This window comes from Equus przewalskii, chromosome 22 (genome assembly GCF_037783145.1).
Source record: "Equus przewalskii isolate Varuska chromosome 22, EquPr2, whole genome shotgun sequence".
NCBI classification, from domain to species: domain Eukaryota; kingdom Metazoa; phylum Chordata; class Mammalia; order Perissodactyla; family Equidae; genus Equus; species Equus przewalskii.
The window spans coordinates 33,006,537-33,023,478 of record NC_091852.1 but is presented as its reverse complement, the minus strand read 5'-3'; the positions used below and the strand labels follow the sequence as shown (position 1 = coordinate 33,023,478).

The window sequence follows — 16,942 nt, the reverse complement described above, 5'->3', positions numbered from 1 at the left end:
AAATTGCCAAATTATGCTTGCATTTTTTGAATTTCTACTTTTGAATTTACCAAAATCATTGGTATGTATTTATATCCCTTGGAATAGGATTTCTCAGATTTCCCCAATTTCTTATGATTAATGACTGGAAATGGACATTTGGGAGCATCCCTGCTAAGGTGTCACGTAACTTAGGAGGGCTGGCAGGGTTTGTAGCTGAGGGTAACAATTTCCTTCTCACCTAGAAGCCCTAGTAGCTTCAGAGAGTGGAGTTTGGCAGCGAAGTCTTCAAGATCTTTTAAGAATCCCTAGTCTAAAATTTTAGCATTCACTTCTGAGTTGGACATAAAGTTATTTATCTTGTTTTTTTGTTTTTAAAGTATGTATAACATCAGATTCCATTATAACTCTATTCCATACTACATGTTAATTTTCAAATTTCACTGTTTTCTTTTTTGCTATAATATTGAACATTTCATTGTCTTAAGATGGGGAGATTGGTTCTGATGTTGTGATATTTCTAAAACTGAGTAGAAATCACACTTGTTAATAATGCTGCCTTCAGAAGTTTCATCTCCTTCTGTATACGCATAGTGTCCTCTCAGAACATCTGTACTAGACAGGTCTGATGCCTGTAGAAATTATGTTTTTGGGAAACATTCAAAAAAGAATTCAAGAATTAAGGGAGAGAATATATTCTATTTGTTAGTCCAGTCTTTAGTCACTGTACTTCTTGAACCCAAGTAGTTTGAAAAGTTATGGTAAATTTCAATGGCATTTACCTAGGCTTTCATAGTGAACATCAGGCACCACTCTTTTTGGATCTAACGAAAAATTTTAAAAGGTTTTCAGAATGCACTCCTCCCTACATTGATTTCAGGTTCTTTAAGGCTTATTTCTTGAAAGTTGTCGTGCATTCAGTATTTTGCTTACTTTCTTTATAAAAGATGCTTGCTATTTCATTTTGTGAAAAATTAATGCTACCTACAGGAAATTTAACACCTGGACGTGTTTTTATCGTAATCTGAATCCATGGATCTCTCTTTACAGTGTGAAAGTAGTGATGAATTTTTCAGGTAGCTTAAGAAAGAAAAGGAGGAGAAGGAATCACAGTAAATTTAACCCTTCCAACTGAAGTCTTCCTCCTTCCCCTCCTCCTGCACCCCAAAGACCAAGAGGCATTTTGGGAAAACACTGGTATCATTTCATTATATAAACTGTGTAATTCGATAGCTTGAATACAGACCTATTAGACAACAAACAAGCAAAACAGATGCTGTCTCTTTAGGTGTAGATTGAGGTTTTGAGGAAGCAGCATATCAATTTGCAGTAATTTTTTTTCGTTATTTATTCTTACTTGGAATAAATAAATCATTTCTCTCCTGTGTCAGAGGAAAAATCCCGTCTTCTTATTGATAGTAGAAGGTAGCAGGATAATCATAGTAATGATAATCTGATGTCATTTTAGACCTAGCAAGAGCAGATTATCTGTGACCCAGATAAAATAATTAAAAATTACTTAAATTTAAAAATAGTGTATTTCTAATCTCATTTCCCAGGTTAAAAGATCTCAACACAACCAGATGTTTCTGTGGAATAGACTAATCTTAAACCCAATTTTAAAGGATTACCTTTGATTATTTTTAGATTTAATTTCAAACAGGATTTAAATATGTGTTTGTGCATTTTTATTAAAACTAATATTGAAGTTAAAGTGTCTTCAAAGCAATGTGCTTTGAAGCGTTCCTTATTTAGGGAACAGATTATTCTAATTATTCCTTACTTAGAATGTTTAGCCTTTTTTTCTGTTTCTGAATGAAATGGATAGTGATGTTGTTATTAAAGTAATTGATGTTGTCAGAATTTCTTACTGAGCAGTAGTTCACACACAGCCAAGAATAATGTCCATTCTGATGAGCACCAGTCCTCATAGTGCCGGGTGATTGTATTAGTCATGTTTCCGTCACTGGGCTTGCAGAGTTCATCAAGAAGCTCTGGAACAGCTGGTGCAGTGCCTTCTGGTGCGCTTCTGACAGTGAGCTATTGTGTACCATGACACTGCCCTGACAGTTTATCTAAATTTTATATACAAGCATTTTTGTTTTCTGGGCACCGTGGAGTTTATGTAATAGCTTCAGCTTTTGACGGCGTCTCTGGAGCTTAGTGCTTTTCTCAGTTGTGCTGAGGTTGAGGGTAGGGTTGGGAAGATGTATTCAGTGGCAGTTTTGTAAAAGGCTTTAAGTTCTCAAAGAAAAAATTGAGCTTTTTGCATTTGGTCTCACAGGTACGAGTGTTGGACTCTACTTGAATTATTGAGGGTAGCTTAAAGCAAAGCTTTTCAAATTAAAAGGGGAAAATGTTTTCCCTCTAAATACTGGCTCGTGTTTACCTAAATAAGTACAGAAAGAGCCACAAATGCAGGGGTGACTTAATATTAAGTTGGTTATCTTATGCAATGAAAAATGTCTTATGTTCAAAATGTCAGATTACTTTAAGTGAGATTATCTATTAAATAGCATTCTCATTAATCAGACAATTAGTGGACTTATCTGCCTTTTAATATGTACCCAGAAATGTGGTTCTGAGATTATTAATCCTTATAATTAAATTTTGCCAGGTATCCCACTGCATCAGAGTGGTGAATTAGCAGCATTCAGTACCATCTCTGTACAAATTATGTTTGGTTTACATAACTCCAAATCAGCATTGCACATATGGAAATCACTGGTAATAATGCTAAACCCAACTCACTCACATTTCTGTAAAGGGAGCTCTGTACAGCATTTTGTTTTCCTTTCTGGATTATATTTTTGTTTAATAAAAACAAAATGTATTTCTAATACAGTATTTCCAATTATTATACAAGATACCTTCTCAGTAGCTTTTAAAAATGTAGAAAACTGATAAAAATTTAAAATGTCACATTATATGCTTCTAATGTCATCTTGTATTGGCTGTAGTAGTTCTTTGAATTTTGATACAATAGAGAACTTTATAGAAACTAGGCTTCCCTCTTGCCAAGGAATTAGTTTAAATACCTACTAAGTTACATTGCATGGTAACATAAAAGCATACTTTTTAAAAATGCTTGTTAGCATCAAAATTATGTTTAGAATTGGATTGCTCTTTCGCATAAACGTGTTCGTTCCTGTGTGAAAATGTGTTTGTATTGCATCATCTCTCTTTGCTCAGTATAATAAACTCCTTGGAAGTATTTCTGATAAGGTTAAAAGTAATTAAAAACAATTTAAATCTATTTCTATAATTTTTTTCTGTAGGAATAGTACAGTTTAATTTTCTTAAAGCATTGCTAATTGCTCGAGTAATTAAGTAGATGCTTTTTTTTGGACAGAAGCTAAACATGAGTTTACCTTTTACTTGATGTTTTTCAAAGATATTCATTTTTTTATCTCATGTTCTGAATCCACATGAAATTTTTTTTCTTTTTGAGGAAGATTAGCCCTGAGCTAACATCTGTCACCAAACCTCCTTTTTTTGCTGAGAAAGACTGGCCATGAGCTAACATCCATGCCCATCTTCCTCTACTTCATATGTGGGACTCCTGCCATAGCATGGCTTGACAGGTGGTGTGTATGTCCACACCCGTGATCGGAACCGGTGAACCCCGGGCCACCAAAGTGGAACGTGCGAATTTAACTGCTGCACCACCGGGCCGGCCCCTGAATCTACAAGAATTTTTAATCTGACTTTAAAATATTATAGGATTGAAAAACACAGTGAATCTTATATTTATGGTTAACTTGTATATCTTTTTCCACAATGATTCATGTGCTTCTCTCTGTCACATTCTATCAATATATTAGTTACACCCAAATCCCAGCCGAAGGGGCACATTAGCCCATCTTACCTCTACTGATAACCAAAAATCTTATTGAAAGTGTAATTTTGTATTAAAAGTGTAAGAATAGTTGCCCTAAGTGTTGATTGCAAACATAATTTTTCAGCTGTTTCAAATATTTAGTGTAAGGCTTATTTATGCCACGTGTTATTGGGTATAGTTATCCTCCCTGGCATAGTCTGTATATTCCTGTAGTTATTTCTTGCATCCTTGACTACTTGCCCTAGACTGTAGGCTGCTTGATGCCAAGGGCTGTACCATAATAGATACTTAGTACATTCTTGATAGATGGGTAAATGAGAAAGTGAATCATGGCTTATGTCCTTAGTACTTGTATTTTCAACTAGATTATAAACCCCTTGTGGACACTGGATTTTATCTGTGTAGTCTCCCATAGTCTCTGTCATTTTATCTTTCATTATAAAAACTCCTTTTTTGTTTAAATATGATTATTTAAAGTTACATTCTGATGTAACTGAGATATTCTATCTCCAGTCCCTCTCAGAAAGTGTTCAGTAGGCGATATCAGTAAAAACTAGGGCTGCCCTTTATTGAGGACTTATTAAGGGCTCCAACATTTATTAAGTCATTTAATCCCTACAAAGACCTATGAGGTTAAGTAGTAGTATTTGAAAATTGAAATAGAGAGTTTTAGTAACTTTTCTAAGATTTTATACAGCCAGAAAGTAGGTTGATTTAGAAAAGTATGGGAATTATTCTGGAAAGAGATTTTCAGTGGCTGTAAATGTAAGATCTACTGCCCTCTCTCTTTGGTTCCATGATTGATTAAATGTTTATGTGAACTTCAGATCTCTAATAAAAGATATAGCTGGTCCGCTGTTGGAGATGGATGCTTAAAGAACAACGTATTTCAAATGAGGGATATATAGTGAGTTCTGGCTTCAAAGGAGGCGAAAAAACTAAGATTAACAGAACATTTTCTCTCTTTGGACTGCAAAATAAATAAAAATAAGGAATCATGATAGTTCTATGTTCAATTAGTTTAGTGCTGCAAACACATATTGGGTGCCCTCTTTGAGCAATATATGCCACTAGGTGCTATGGAAGATAGAAAGCTAAATGACCTGGTGTCTGTCTGTTGATCAGAGGTGCTAGGAAGGCAAGCAAAAGTCTATCTTAGAATTAGTAGAAATTAGTAATAGATAAAACAGGTATATAGTCTCTGGTTGTGAAAAACTTTCCTAAATAGTCTTTTTAACTCCAGATTAAATCAACACTTGTTGAATTAGGTATGTGCAACAGAGTTAAAAGCATGGAAAGACCTATAATACGAATAAAGAGTATAGGCTATCATTGAGGATAGATGGAACTATCTTCAAGGAATCTTTCTGATACAATGTTCTTACTTTCATCAGGTCTTCACGTTGGCAGGTCTAGAAGCTTCAGTTTGAAAATGTTTCCAGAGTTAATCAGGCACAGGGGCAATGACTCTTACTTCCAGACTCAAAAGCGATAGTCGTATAAACCAGATGGACTGTTTATTCGCTTATGTACAATTTTCAATTACGCCAAAGGACTCTACAGCACACTCTTTCTCCCATACAAGAACATATGTGGCAAAGTGTTGCTTGATGAGAATGAACTCAAAGCAGGGTGAGTTAGTTGGATGGATTGTATCATCAAGCTATCTATTCTAAGAGGACTAGATTCTCAAGTCTGTTAGCCAGGTAATGTCTGGTGATAAATTCTTGCTCTTTGCCCCTCACCCCTCCCATTTTTTTTTTTTTCATCCTCAAAGCTGTAGTGCATGGTTGTATATCCTAGTTGTAAGTCCTTCTAGTTCTTCTACGTGAGCCGCCACCACAGCATGGCAACTAACTGACAGATGGTGTGGTGCCGCCACTGAGAAATGAACCTTGGCTACTGAAACAGTGAGAGCACCAAACTTTAACCACTGGACCATCAGGCCTTGCTCATCTCCCGATTTTTTCAATAGGCAATAACTACTTCCTTCTTCCTTTCTTCTAGGAACTTTTTTTTTCCATTCCGGGTGTACTCTTATTAGTTAGGGCACAGCTTTATTTTTTAGTCAAACATATTTTCTTAGACTGAATCTGAAAGATCAGTTCTTAGGGCAACATCAGCCATCAGAAGAAGATAAAGTATTGTTTGATAAAATAGACAAGGCCTATATTTCTGTAAGTCTTGCTCTTTCTAGTTTATCCTTTTTTAGAAAATAGAAAACTTCCAGTTTTTAAAATAGGAAAGCATTTGCATATCTCTCTTAGTTATGCAGACTGATGGAAGTCTTAGGTATTTTGATCATTAGACCATAATCAAGACATAAATATTTCTCTGGAAATAAGATATCCTGATTGTAGACAACATACAATAAGCTTGTTTCTTATGATTCCTTGAAGAATACATTTTTCTGGATAGTCAAAGTTTACATATAACTTAAGAATTTATCAATTATATTTATACTCCTTGAAGACAGCAATCATCTTACTGTCATTTTCTGATGGTCACTAAAGGTATTGAGTCTTATATTGAATGGAATTATCTGCAGCAAAATCTATTTTAATTATTTTTAGTTCGTGTTTTCTGAAGTATTCCACATTTCCCTCCTTTATAAAACAAAACAAAAAGTACATTAAACCTAATTTGGCACTTGGAAATAACTTATGGTTTCCAATGTTCCTGCCAGTAGTAACCTCTCTCCTCTTCTAGTTTGCTGTTTCTATTGCGCTTATGAATGTGAAGGTGTGATAACTTGTGTTGGTCTGAGTATGTTGTGTAAGTGCCAGTGGAAAAACTTTGGAACATGTTTGGCTGTTCAAATACAAATTGTACTTTTTTCTTATAACAGTATTCTGGATAGCTGAGTTTCAGAGAGAGAAACATTTGCCATTTCTAGAGAGAAAAAAATAGCCTTTTTTGGCTAGCCTCACAAATCCTGTTCATAAAGTCACGGTGAATATCACATCCTTTGATAGAATAACCATGTGTTTATAATAACTTGATAGGTAGTATTCTACTTATTTCTTGAACCAGATTCTAGAAGAGATTTCAAAAGCACTTGAAAATAAAAACTCTTCCCATATGAAGTCTAAATCCAAAGTCTTTAAAGTTGATTCTTTTGTCTCCACAAGTAAATTCCTCCAAGTTGTATCAAGTTGTAAATTTCTGCCTAGTAAGCATTTTATGTAATATTGGCTAGTTACAGTAGTCTGACCTTGTAATTGCATTCCTTGTCCTGAAGTAGTTTCCAATTTTTAAGTTACCCACAATTGTGATTTTAGGCCGTTTATGTACCTTTCCTAATAGCACTTCTTGACTTCTGTTCTCTTTCCCTTTGTATTTTTGCACAAGCTATCTTAATTGTTTTGAAACAACTCATCACTCATCAGTTCTAAGAAACCGTTAAAATTACTTCAGTTACTTTCTTAACAGATGTGGAACCACAGGCCCAACTTCCCTCTAAGACTCTAATCAATGTTCTTATGTGTTTGCAGACTGTTTTCGCAAAGCAAAATAGTATGTTGCAACAAATTATGCAACAGAAATTATGCAACAGAACCAAGAAAGTTTAATTATAAGTAGAATTGTCATTGGATAACATGAATTTCAAAGCATGATAGGAAAACTAATGAGTATAGAATATATAGCTGATCTTTAATCTTGTCACAAATTCTTGGGAAATCTGGAAATGAAATGCTATTATTGGTTACTAGTCATCTAAAACATAGACTTGTTTTCCCTTTTGTGGGCTAACTGTAGTTTTCAGCTGTTCATACATGAGCATTTACTATTATGAGCTATTCATGTAACTTTTATGAGGAGTATTTTAAAGTAAAGGAGCTTTTTCTTAGTGTCATTGGAAGAAAGTTCTACAACCAAAGTAGTTCTTGGGATGGGAGTTGCAGCCACAGATATTTTGCGTGAATAGTACTGCTTAATGACAGCACAGTCCACCTGCTGTATATGAGCAAGCTCCTAAAGGATAACGGGAGGAAAACATCTCTAACTTTTTTTTATATTTAAAAGAATATATTTTCTCTTGTACTACTTTATATTTAAAATGTCAATATATTTCTAAAATAAGGTTGTATAATTTGTGTTTTGATTATTTGGACAATACTTATCACAGTTTCTCAGTTGAAAGATACATCATCTCTTAACATGAATTATACCCGTGTGTCTAGGAGCTATGTTCTTTTTGTTGAATTGTTTTTCTTATATATTTTTGTTAGAGCCTTAAAGAGAACACATACTAAGAAATTGTATTATTTTGAAGAGACTGATTTTTCTCTTGGAAAAAGGGAATAGTTGTCACCAAAGAATGCTCATCAGTTAACTTTACTTTTCATAAAAATAGATGTTGTAGTGTGGCAGATGCGTAGATTGCCTTGTGAATTGTGTGTGTTTACAGAAGTCCAGAACCAATAGCACTCTTGGTTCTTGGCTCTTTTCTGTTCATTAGTGCCTTTCATTTGTCATTTTGTTATTTATTTTTAATGCATATTCACCGACAGTTGAAATAAAAATAGACACTAGTCTTTTGAAAGAATTATCAAGAAAGCAAGTGTAGTAAAAGGTTATATTTTAATAAAGTGAGACTTCTACAATTTTTATGAAGTTTTGTAATTGAAGAAATTTTTTTTTTTGCACAATGTGATGTTGATTTTGTGCTTCCACGGGAATTTCAGCAAAGTGTGTAGATAATTTAAAATTCTTAGTAGCCATATATGAACTGTTTAAATCTTCAGAGTATTCTCTGAATATGATTAAAAACATCATAAAATAGATAGAGAATAAAGCCTTGATAACTTTGTTACATCTGAGTGTAATTTTTTCAATTTTAATAGGATACAACGTCTATTGAAAAGATGTCAAACTGTTGTGAAGAAATGTAAGTATAAAAGTGAAGTCTGTAGTGTTCTTATTTAAAAACAGAAACAACTAGCCCCATTTGAAAAATGTCTGTGTGTAGTGGAAAGATAATATAATGATGGCTTTTTCTTGGTGCCTTGTCTAAGACCTGAGCTAGACAGGCATACCCAGTCTTACAGTAGGGGTCTTCTTGCCATCATAGTTTTCAAACAAAATAAGTACTGATCGTTCTTGCTCCTTGTCTAACTAAAGTAAGTTAAATTATTTGTTCTGAAAGTACATCAAAGAGATTTGCTACTGTGTTGTTGACACACATTCTGTTAATCCCGAGCTTCTCCTCTGCTTCAAAAGTTGCCCTAGGTTGATTGACGACACAGATACAATATCTGCTCTCCAGAGTTAGAACTCAGCTGCATGCCATAATGAAAGAAAAGCTGTATTTGTGATGCTGGGACGCAATTCATCAGAGTCCAGTAACGGATCCCCAGCCAACCTTATTGTTTTAGCTGACTGAAGTGCACCATGGGAGTGCTGTCTTTCACTAATAATGCTGTCTTCTGTAGATCGAGGCCCCGAAAGCCATGGCAGCAGACCTTCTCAGAAGTTTTTGGCACTCGTTGGAAGATCCTGTGGTTTATTCCTTTCAGGCAGAGACAACCACTGCGAGTTCCCTACCACTTTGCCAATCACGTCTAAACAGATGGATGGTGGGCACAGATGGGTCCTCCATGCTGGAAATGCGTTACAGGTTTTCTGATAATAGAACTATGACAGTCTTCAAGTCAATTAAAATCCACCCACCAATCTTAGGCATCATAATGTGCCCCAGGCTTTATTTTAATAGTGATCTTGATCCTGTTGTGGGACTAATACAAGGTCTATATTTAAGTTTTAAAGCATGTTTACTTTCAAATTAGCTTTCCACAGGGATTTCTTTAAATGCTTTTCTTATTAAACTCACAAGGCAGTGATTGGGATGAAATAATTGTACATAATTTCTTGTAGTACTGACGATGTTATGGATTTTAATTTATGGGAAATTTCAGATGTTTATTTAAATTTCTCACTCTTAAGCAGTATTAACCAAATCTGAAATTAATTCTTCAGGTTTTACAAAAGTTGATACACCTTATATGTAAGTTTTCTTTATCAAATACAATTTAAAATACACAGTACTTCCTTTTATATGTGCTGCAGGATTTTTTAAAATGCAGCATAGGATCGAACAACAACAAAACAAAAACAGCAACAAAAGGGCAATGTTTTCTTAGCAGTAGGTTTCTAATGTTTTATTCTGTCCACCAAAAATAAAATAAAAATACCACTAAAATAAAACACCAACTACCTACCTTATTTTAAAGGAGGGATTAAAATGTTTTTTCACATTACCTTTCCCATCTGTTTTCCCTGTACTGTTGTAATTATTGAGTTTTTTAAAAATATTTGCTCCAAGGAGAAATTTTTAACCAAGTGGGCATGTATTCCTATCTTACCCTGAGATTCTGATGAGCAAAAGGCTAGAGAATTTGCAATAACTCCACAGATACCTTTTCCAGTGCAGTTATATTAGAAGGTGTATGTTTTAAAATGCTAATATAACTAGATAATATTTAATGTACAGTATAAAGAGGAATATTGTGCTTTTGGAAAAATATATATATGCTTTTTATTTACCTACTGGTAGATCTAAAATTACACATTGAAGGTTTATATATAATAGATATTGGCCAACAAATATTGAAATTTTATTTATAGTAAAAGTCAGTAACTTTTGTGTACCTGTAGTCACCCAAATTGAAATTAAATTCTAATTGGCCAACTATAATTTGGATTGAGAGACCTTTTGTTAGTAGCTAATGTTAGGAAATAACCTTAAAATAAGAAATATAATGATTTGGACTTATCATTAGCTTTATACAAATTTAAATTGCTAATAATGATGGTCTCTTGGAAATCATAGAACATTTGTGTGAAAAGGCATATAGCATGCTTTGAAGGAAATTCAGCCTTTAAATTTTTTTCCATTAGAATACTGCAAAATCCGTATATCTTTTTAAAAAATATGTGTACTCACAGTCTTTCCCTTGAAGAGGGCTGCTGTTCTTCGAGCATATCGATATTTTCCTTTTAATTAGTTTGGATGGTAAGCAGTCATACCTGACAAATCATGAAACAGAAGATTGCCATTGTCAGCCACTTAACTTATACTATGGTTAGTTCTTTCAGAAATTGTAAATATCCTCTAAAATAGTAGAATAAGCTCATCTCAGAGATGTCAGTACCATGTCTTTCATGTTCTGATTACAATGCTTTATTATTTAAGCACTTAGAAGTGGCAGATGAAAATATTTTATTGGTGCTGATAAGATGCATAGTAAATTTAATATGAGAAATATATTTATAGAGCTTAATGAACCACAAAATTAGTATGTTTGTGTCAGGCACATGGGTTGGGTTTTGTGCAAGCTAACGTATTGACCAAATTTGGCCTGGTGACAGAACTGTTATAAGGAAGCAACGTATACATAAAGTAGATAGATATCAGTTGAATGCCTTATGTTGTATACATTCCTTTGAAATGAGGACCTTGAGGAAACAGCAAAGCCAAGTGAAGAGCCCTAAAGAGCTTTCTGGACATATTTATACTTCATAGAGTAGCAGGAGCTACCCTGCAAAGCACCTGGGCGGTCCTCAGAGCCACCCTCGGCCTCAGTAGTAAGAAGCAGAGGGGGTTCCTTTCCCGCTCTGAGGGCTTTTGTTGTTGTTATCCTTAGACTTACCACTTCTAGGGTGCATACTCTTCCCTCTTTTCTCTTTATCTTCCCTGGTCCTGATTCCTCTAAGTTACTGGAATACAAACTAGTATAGGCAAGGCATATATTTATTTTGTTTGAATGGCAGAAATGCTACATATCAATATATTTATATAAGAATCTATATTAAAGTATATATATACTTATGCTGTAACTTTCAGTATTACCAAGTTAGCACCCCTAACTGTGGGTTTTCTAATTCTTGTTAGACGACTTGAGAGAACCCACCTGGCAGTTTCCTAGGGCGTGCGTAAAGTCCGATGTTCTCTCTGCGCCCTCTTTTGGCTAAGTGATGTAATTGCACTGGCTCTAGAGACTGAACTGCCCCACGAGGAAATTGTGCAGCCAAATTCTGAACATGTCGGCGGTGCAAACTTAGGGAGAATAATGGACAAAAATGTAAGATTTTATGAAACTGTGTTCCTGTTTATGGTGTCAACGTCTGGTTCATACAAATATGATGACTACTTCGCTTCATTTATGTATATTCTTACTATATGTTTTACTATCAATTATAAATTTATATCAGATCAGGATAAAAAATGTCAACCATTTCATGAATTTTATTTTAAACCTTATTTTGGCAAATTAAGTCCTTAGATTTAGAAGAGCCATTACCCTAAAATTACCAATTTATTACAAAACACAGAAATTTATTGTAGTTACTATGGCAAGCAAATATCTAATGTGTTTTACTGAATAGCTAAAAAAAAGTTAGTTTTTTAAATCTCAGTTTTGGAATGACTTTTTTTTACTGATTCTATTGGATTAAAATAGTAAGAGATTACTAATTCTTTCTATACTTTTCTTCATTCTTTTTAAACTTTCCTACTCAGAGTTATAGCTGTAGCTTTAGTAGCCAGTTTATTCTATATTCTGGATAACCTGGCAAATAACTAATGATGTTAGGCATTAGAAAATAATAATGAACAATGAGATTACTGATGTAATCTATATGTTGGATGAAGTATTTTCTTACAAACATTCCGTTTCATTTTAAGCAAAATATATGTTAAAGGATGTGTTACATCAGCAAAGTCATTAATTGGGCTTCTGGAATGAAAGATTTTTACCTAGATATTATAAACTACGCCTCTTGAACAATTATATTTGTTATTATTCTTTTCTGTAAACAAAGATGTTTTTGGGCTCAAGACTGCAGGCAAAAATTGAATTCAAAATCCCGCACACAGTAGGCATCCAGCTAAAGAGCTCTTGGTACTTTGAAACCAAGACTTATCATTTAAAAATATTAAGTTAGCTGATGTTCCATTATAAGAAAAATGCTATTTTGCTTAAGAGCTGTATTAAAAATATTGGTGGTTAACATAAGAGATAGCTATATTTAAAATTTCAGTTAATGTATTCATCTCTTTTAACAGGAGAAAGCATAGTTTACTTTTAATAGTAGTCGAAGTTGAGAACATAAGCATGCATAAAGTTCAGTTTAACAGCTAAGTCAACACTTCCGTCAGAATGAACATCACTGCATTTTTGCTAGTGCTTAGAGGTATTTTTCTCTAAGGATGGTGGCCAGTTGTAACTATTCTTCATCAGGCTTTTTCAAGTCACTCACATGCAAGTAATGAGTTGAAGATGTGTTTCACCCAACAGGGTGTATTTATTCTGACTGCTCATCATCAAGACTTAAGTTAGGACAGCACTTCCAACCAGGAAATGTGCAGTCATTTCGATTACGTCCACACAGTTTTCGATGTGTTAGGTCGTGGGGAAGTTCTAGTGTTCTCACGTGTGTTGCTATACAATCACAGTGTGTCCAGCCCTGGTTACAGTGGCATTGATACTAACAGAGCTGCTGGTCTCCCTGGACCTTTCTCTAGTCACTGACCGCTTCCCTTGTGCCTCGTGTGTGAGTAGATTACCCAGATCAAGTTTACTTAACTACTGCTGCTTCATTAAACAAGTTTTTGACGTGACCTCTAATATACATAGATATATCTAGAATTTATTTGGTAAAGTTTACAGTTAGAAACACTAAATAATTTACTAATAGAGAGAAGTATTAGATTTTTTACTCAACACTACTATTGTTGCTTTCAAAAATATAAGTATTGGCAAAAGTAGTTAGTAAGTTGTGCATTTAGTATGTTCTACTTGCTAGTATTAGTAACCATATAATTAACAATGAATGAGTGTATTATTTAATGTCCACGTCTGTTACCTTCTATTCTAAGAATCCTCTGGATTTATCTATAAATCACAAATTTCATTATGCTCTGAATTTAGCCATTCTCAATTGAATTCTAGAATATTCTACAGTAGAATGTGAGAAAGTAATAGAACCAACTTGCTTGGAGTATTTTGAACCAATGTTGTCCTTCTGTATATCAGTCAATATTTAGCATTTCTGCTGCCTTTGAGACGATGATGGTTTAACTTCAGGAAATTGATAATTTCTCTGACGTCTCCTTTCATTATCATTGTGCAACTTTTAACAACAAAATTTACTACATTTTTTTCTGTTTTTCGGATGTTGTAATATTGCCTGCTAGTGCTAGTTTGAAGCAGAGATAACAATGGTATTTAAAATTCTCAAGTCATTGGTATTGCCAGTATTTTCCATTATCATTGTATTTTTTACTGTTATCATGTTCTTTTCCCTTGTCCACCATAGAGGACAAGTTCAAATGAGTAGTGAGTAGCCAAAATTGGATGAAGAGAGTAGAGGAACTTACAGTAAGATGGAGAGAAGGCTAGATGGAACATGGATAATCAGCGTCTCAGCATCTGGGTAGTTGCTGATAGTTTCTGTGACATTGGAAAACCCCCTGCTACAATCAATGTAGGCTTATCTCTTGTTGATACCATTTTACTGTAAGAGTTGTTAATGCATCTAAGCATTTCGTTTGAGTTATTTTATCTAAGCAATTTATATTGCTCATTCTTTTCAGCTGGTCAGATGCCTTTGAGAAATTATTTTAAATTTTAAATATAATTGTGTAGTGTTTGGTAACATGAAATGTTAAGAACATTGTGAACGAGGCAGCTATTTAATGCTGAGGAAAAATAAATAGGTTGCCAAAAGTTTGGTTGAAAAAGCTGACCTTTTTTCCAGGTCTCCTATTGCAAAGAAAGGATACTAAGTATTATAGTAAACTGTCACCAGAGGAAAGATGAACAACTTGTTTATAAAGGGTGATTTTCACTTTAAAATTTGGGCCGTTTTGGAGTTCTTGCTACCTTGAGGGTCTCCATATCTATTGGTGTTGTGAATACCTGTAGCATGTAACGTAGTGCTTACACAGTTCAACACGCTCGTCTTTTTGGTATTGATAGCTTTATACATAAACAAAGATGTGGACAAAACAGCAAGAATGAAAGGTGTATTTCTTCTTGTGGCTTTGCTTGCCTCTGACGAAGTACAGGGTTTAATTGCATAGGCTGTTAACTAAATGGAAAGCTGTCTGCCTAGTGAGAGTTCTGTGTTCTTGCCATGCACATGGGGTGAAGTTGAACCTACTGGTGCCTGAAGTCAGTGTTTTACAACCTCAACAACAACAACATTGTGGTGCTGCTCACTTCAGCCCTGAGTGATATTTTTAATTCCTGTACCAAAGAGTTCATTTTCTTTTTGGTTGAGAGTTTCCTTCTCGCATCCTTGTGTTTATAAAGTAGAAGTTAATGTTACTAAGAATAATTTTGCTTAATGGATTGTAGTTTTTGCACACTGCTGCCTCAGTTTACTGGTTTTAAATGTCTCTCATTTGGGCATTTTTTTTTAAGTTAGGCAGATTAGCGTGGTTTTTCATTTTGTATGTTAGCATAGATTGGCTACTTTAAAAGGTATTTTAATAGGTTGAAGTTACAAAAGATAATTGAAGCTCTTTTCACAAGATTTGTTTTGTTTGGTTTTATTTCTGCAAGAAAAAGAAATAATAAGAACTCTACTTTTATTTCTATAAATGAACTATATTGATTATTGGGCTCTTTTAATGAATGCTGAAACAAAATGCTAAAATGAAAGTTAAGGGCCATTCTGATTACAAATGAAGAATTCTGTGTCTGTGTATGTGAATGTGTGTGTGTAATCCTTAGTGGCATTAAAGAATGATATTGCCATTTGTCTATTTTGCAAATAAAGATAAAATTAAAGAACACTTTTAAAATATACATATACAAACACTTGCCCAATAGGAAATGCAAATGTACTTTGATTTAAGCAAAACTACTAGTAGAAAACTGAACTTTACAAAAAAAAAGTCTTGATGTTGTTACTCTTTACATAAAAAGTTAGATTATGTTAAAAACTAATTCTGCTTAGTGATTCATTTTACAAAAAATGGGAAAAAGCACCCTTTAGAAGTACTTGTAATTGTCCAAATGTAATACTGCTGTGTATCCTATTCTGATTCCCTATTTGTTTCCACAGACTTTCAAAACACTCATCTAGTGTCCTTAACACTGTAGCTGAAATGGTTAAAAATTTTGGCCAGAAGATACAATCTGTATGTACTGGAAAGGTAGACAATCACGTTTGAGAATGTTTTACATTATTTTTCAATCACCAACTAAAATCAATCTCTCTTTGAATGTAGATACAGTATATGGTTTTGCAGTGAATTCTGAATGGAAAAAAAGAATCAAGTCTGACACTTACATGAAATGTGACTTAGGATCGTTTGAATGATATATAGAAATATAGACGTACATGTCATTGTACAAAGCAAAATTTGAAAGCAAAATGAGAAGCAGCAGCAACACATGTCTCTCTAATTGTCAACAATATATTTCCCAGATTTTGTTGCCACAGTATCGGTTCTGGGGTATCTGGCTTGTTTATGTATTATTTAAATTAACATAGCTGAATGCAGCTGTTTGTTCAAGTTATACAGTAGTAGAGAGTTCACCACTCTCTGCCGTCCTCCAGAGATGACCATTAAAAAGAAATTTCTACTTTAGCATAGGTAGAATAAAGCAAATCAGTGATATCCTAGGAAGAATTTTCACCACAATCAGAGACACTCAGATGATCACGTGCAGGTCTGACATGCGGGGAACAGGGCAGGCTGTTGGTGAGACCTGAGCACACATGACCCTGCTTGCATGAGCTCTGTGTCCCTGGAATTAGTCTTAAGTTCAACTGGTGAGTTTAATGAATAGGCAAAATCTGTGATATTTTGAGGCTCCCAAAATGTTGTGTCAACCTCAGATTGTATCTAATACTATATTCCTAAAATAAAAGACTTTTATTTTAATAGTGGTGTGTTCCAAGTGCCGTATGAAGATTTTGCTTTTAAGTTTGTCAGGCATTCTTTCATTCAGTGCGTATGTTTAAATCGGAGGGCTGTTTTGCTGCGTTGTCTGCTGTGTCACCTGTCTGTTCCCCTAAGAGCATTGAAAGAAAATCTTCACTAACATTTCTAATGCTAATGGTAATAAAGAAAATAGTAATTGAGAGAGATGAGAAGAGGCAGGA

At 34.2% G+C, this 16,942-nt stretch overlaps 1 protein-coding gene across 14 annotated transcripts in view; it reads left to right on the top strand.

Moving 5' to 3' along the window:
• The window catches only part of ZDHHC21 (zinc finger DHHC-type palmitoyltransferase 21), a 73,173-nt gene extending 56,452 nt beyond the window's left edge, over positions 1-16,721 (top strand). For 7 of the 14 annotated variants that reach the window (XM_070590166.1, XM_070590169.1, XM_070590168.1 and 4 more), the window contains 2 exons: positions 8,668-8,711; positions 9,256-16,721. In XM_070590166.1, the coding sequence (XP_070446267.1) occupies positions 8,668-8,711; positions 9,256-9,388 (177 nt within the window). In that variant the 3' untranslated portion in view covers positions 9,389-16,721. Of the gene's footprint in view, positions 1-5,214; positions 5,527-8,667; positions 8,712-9,043 lie in introns of those variants that run through there. The other 7 variants (XM_070590173.1, XM_070590172.1, XM_070590174.1 and 4 more) reach the window with 5 other exon arrangements.
• Positions 16,722-16,942: the final 221 nt, after the last annotated feature.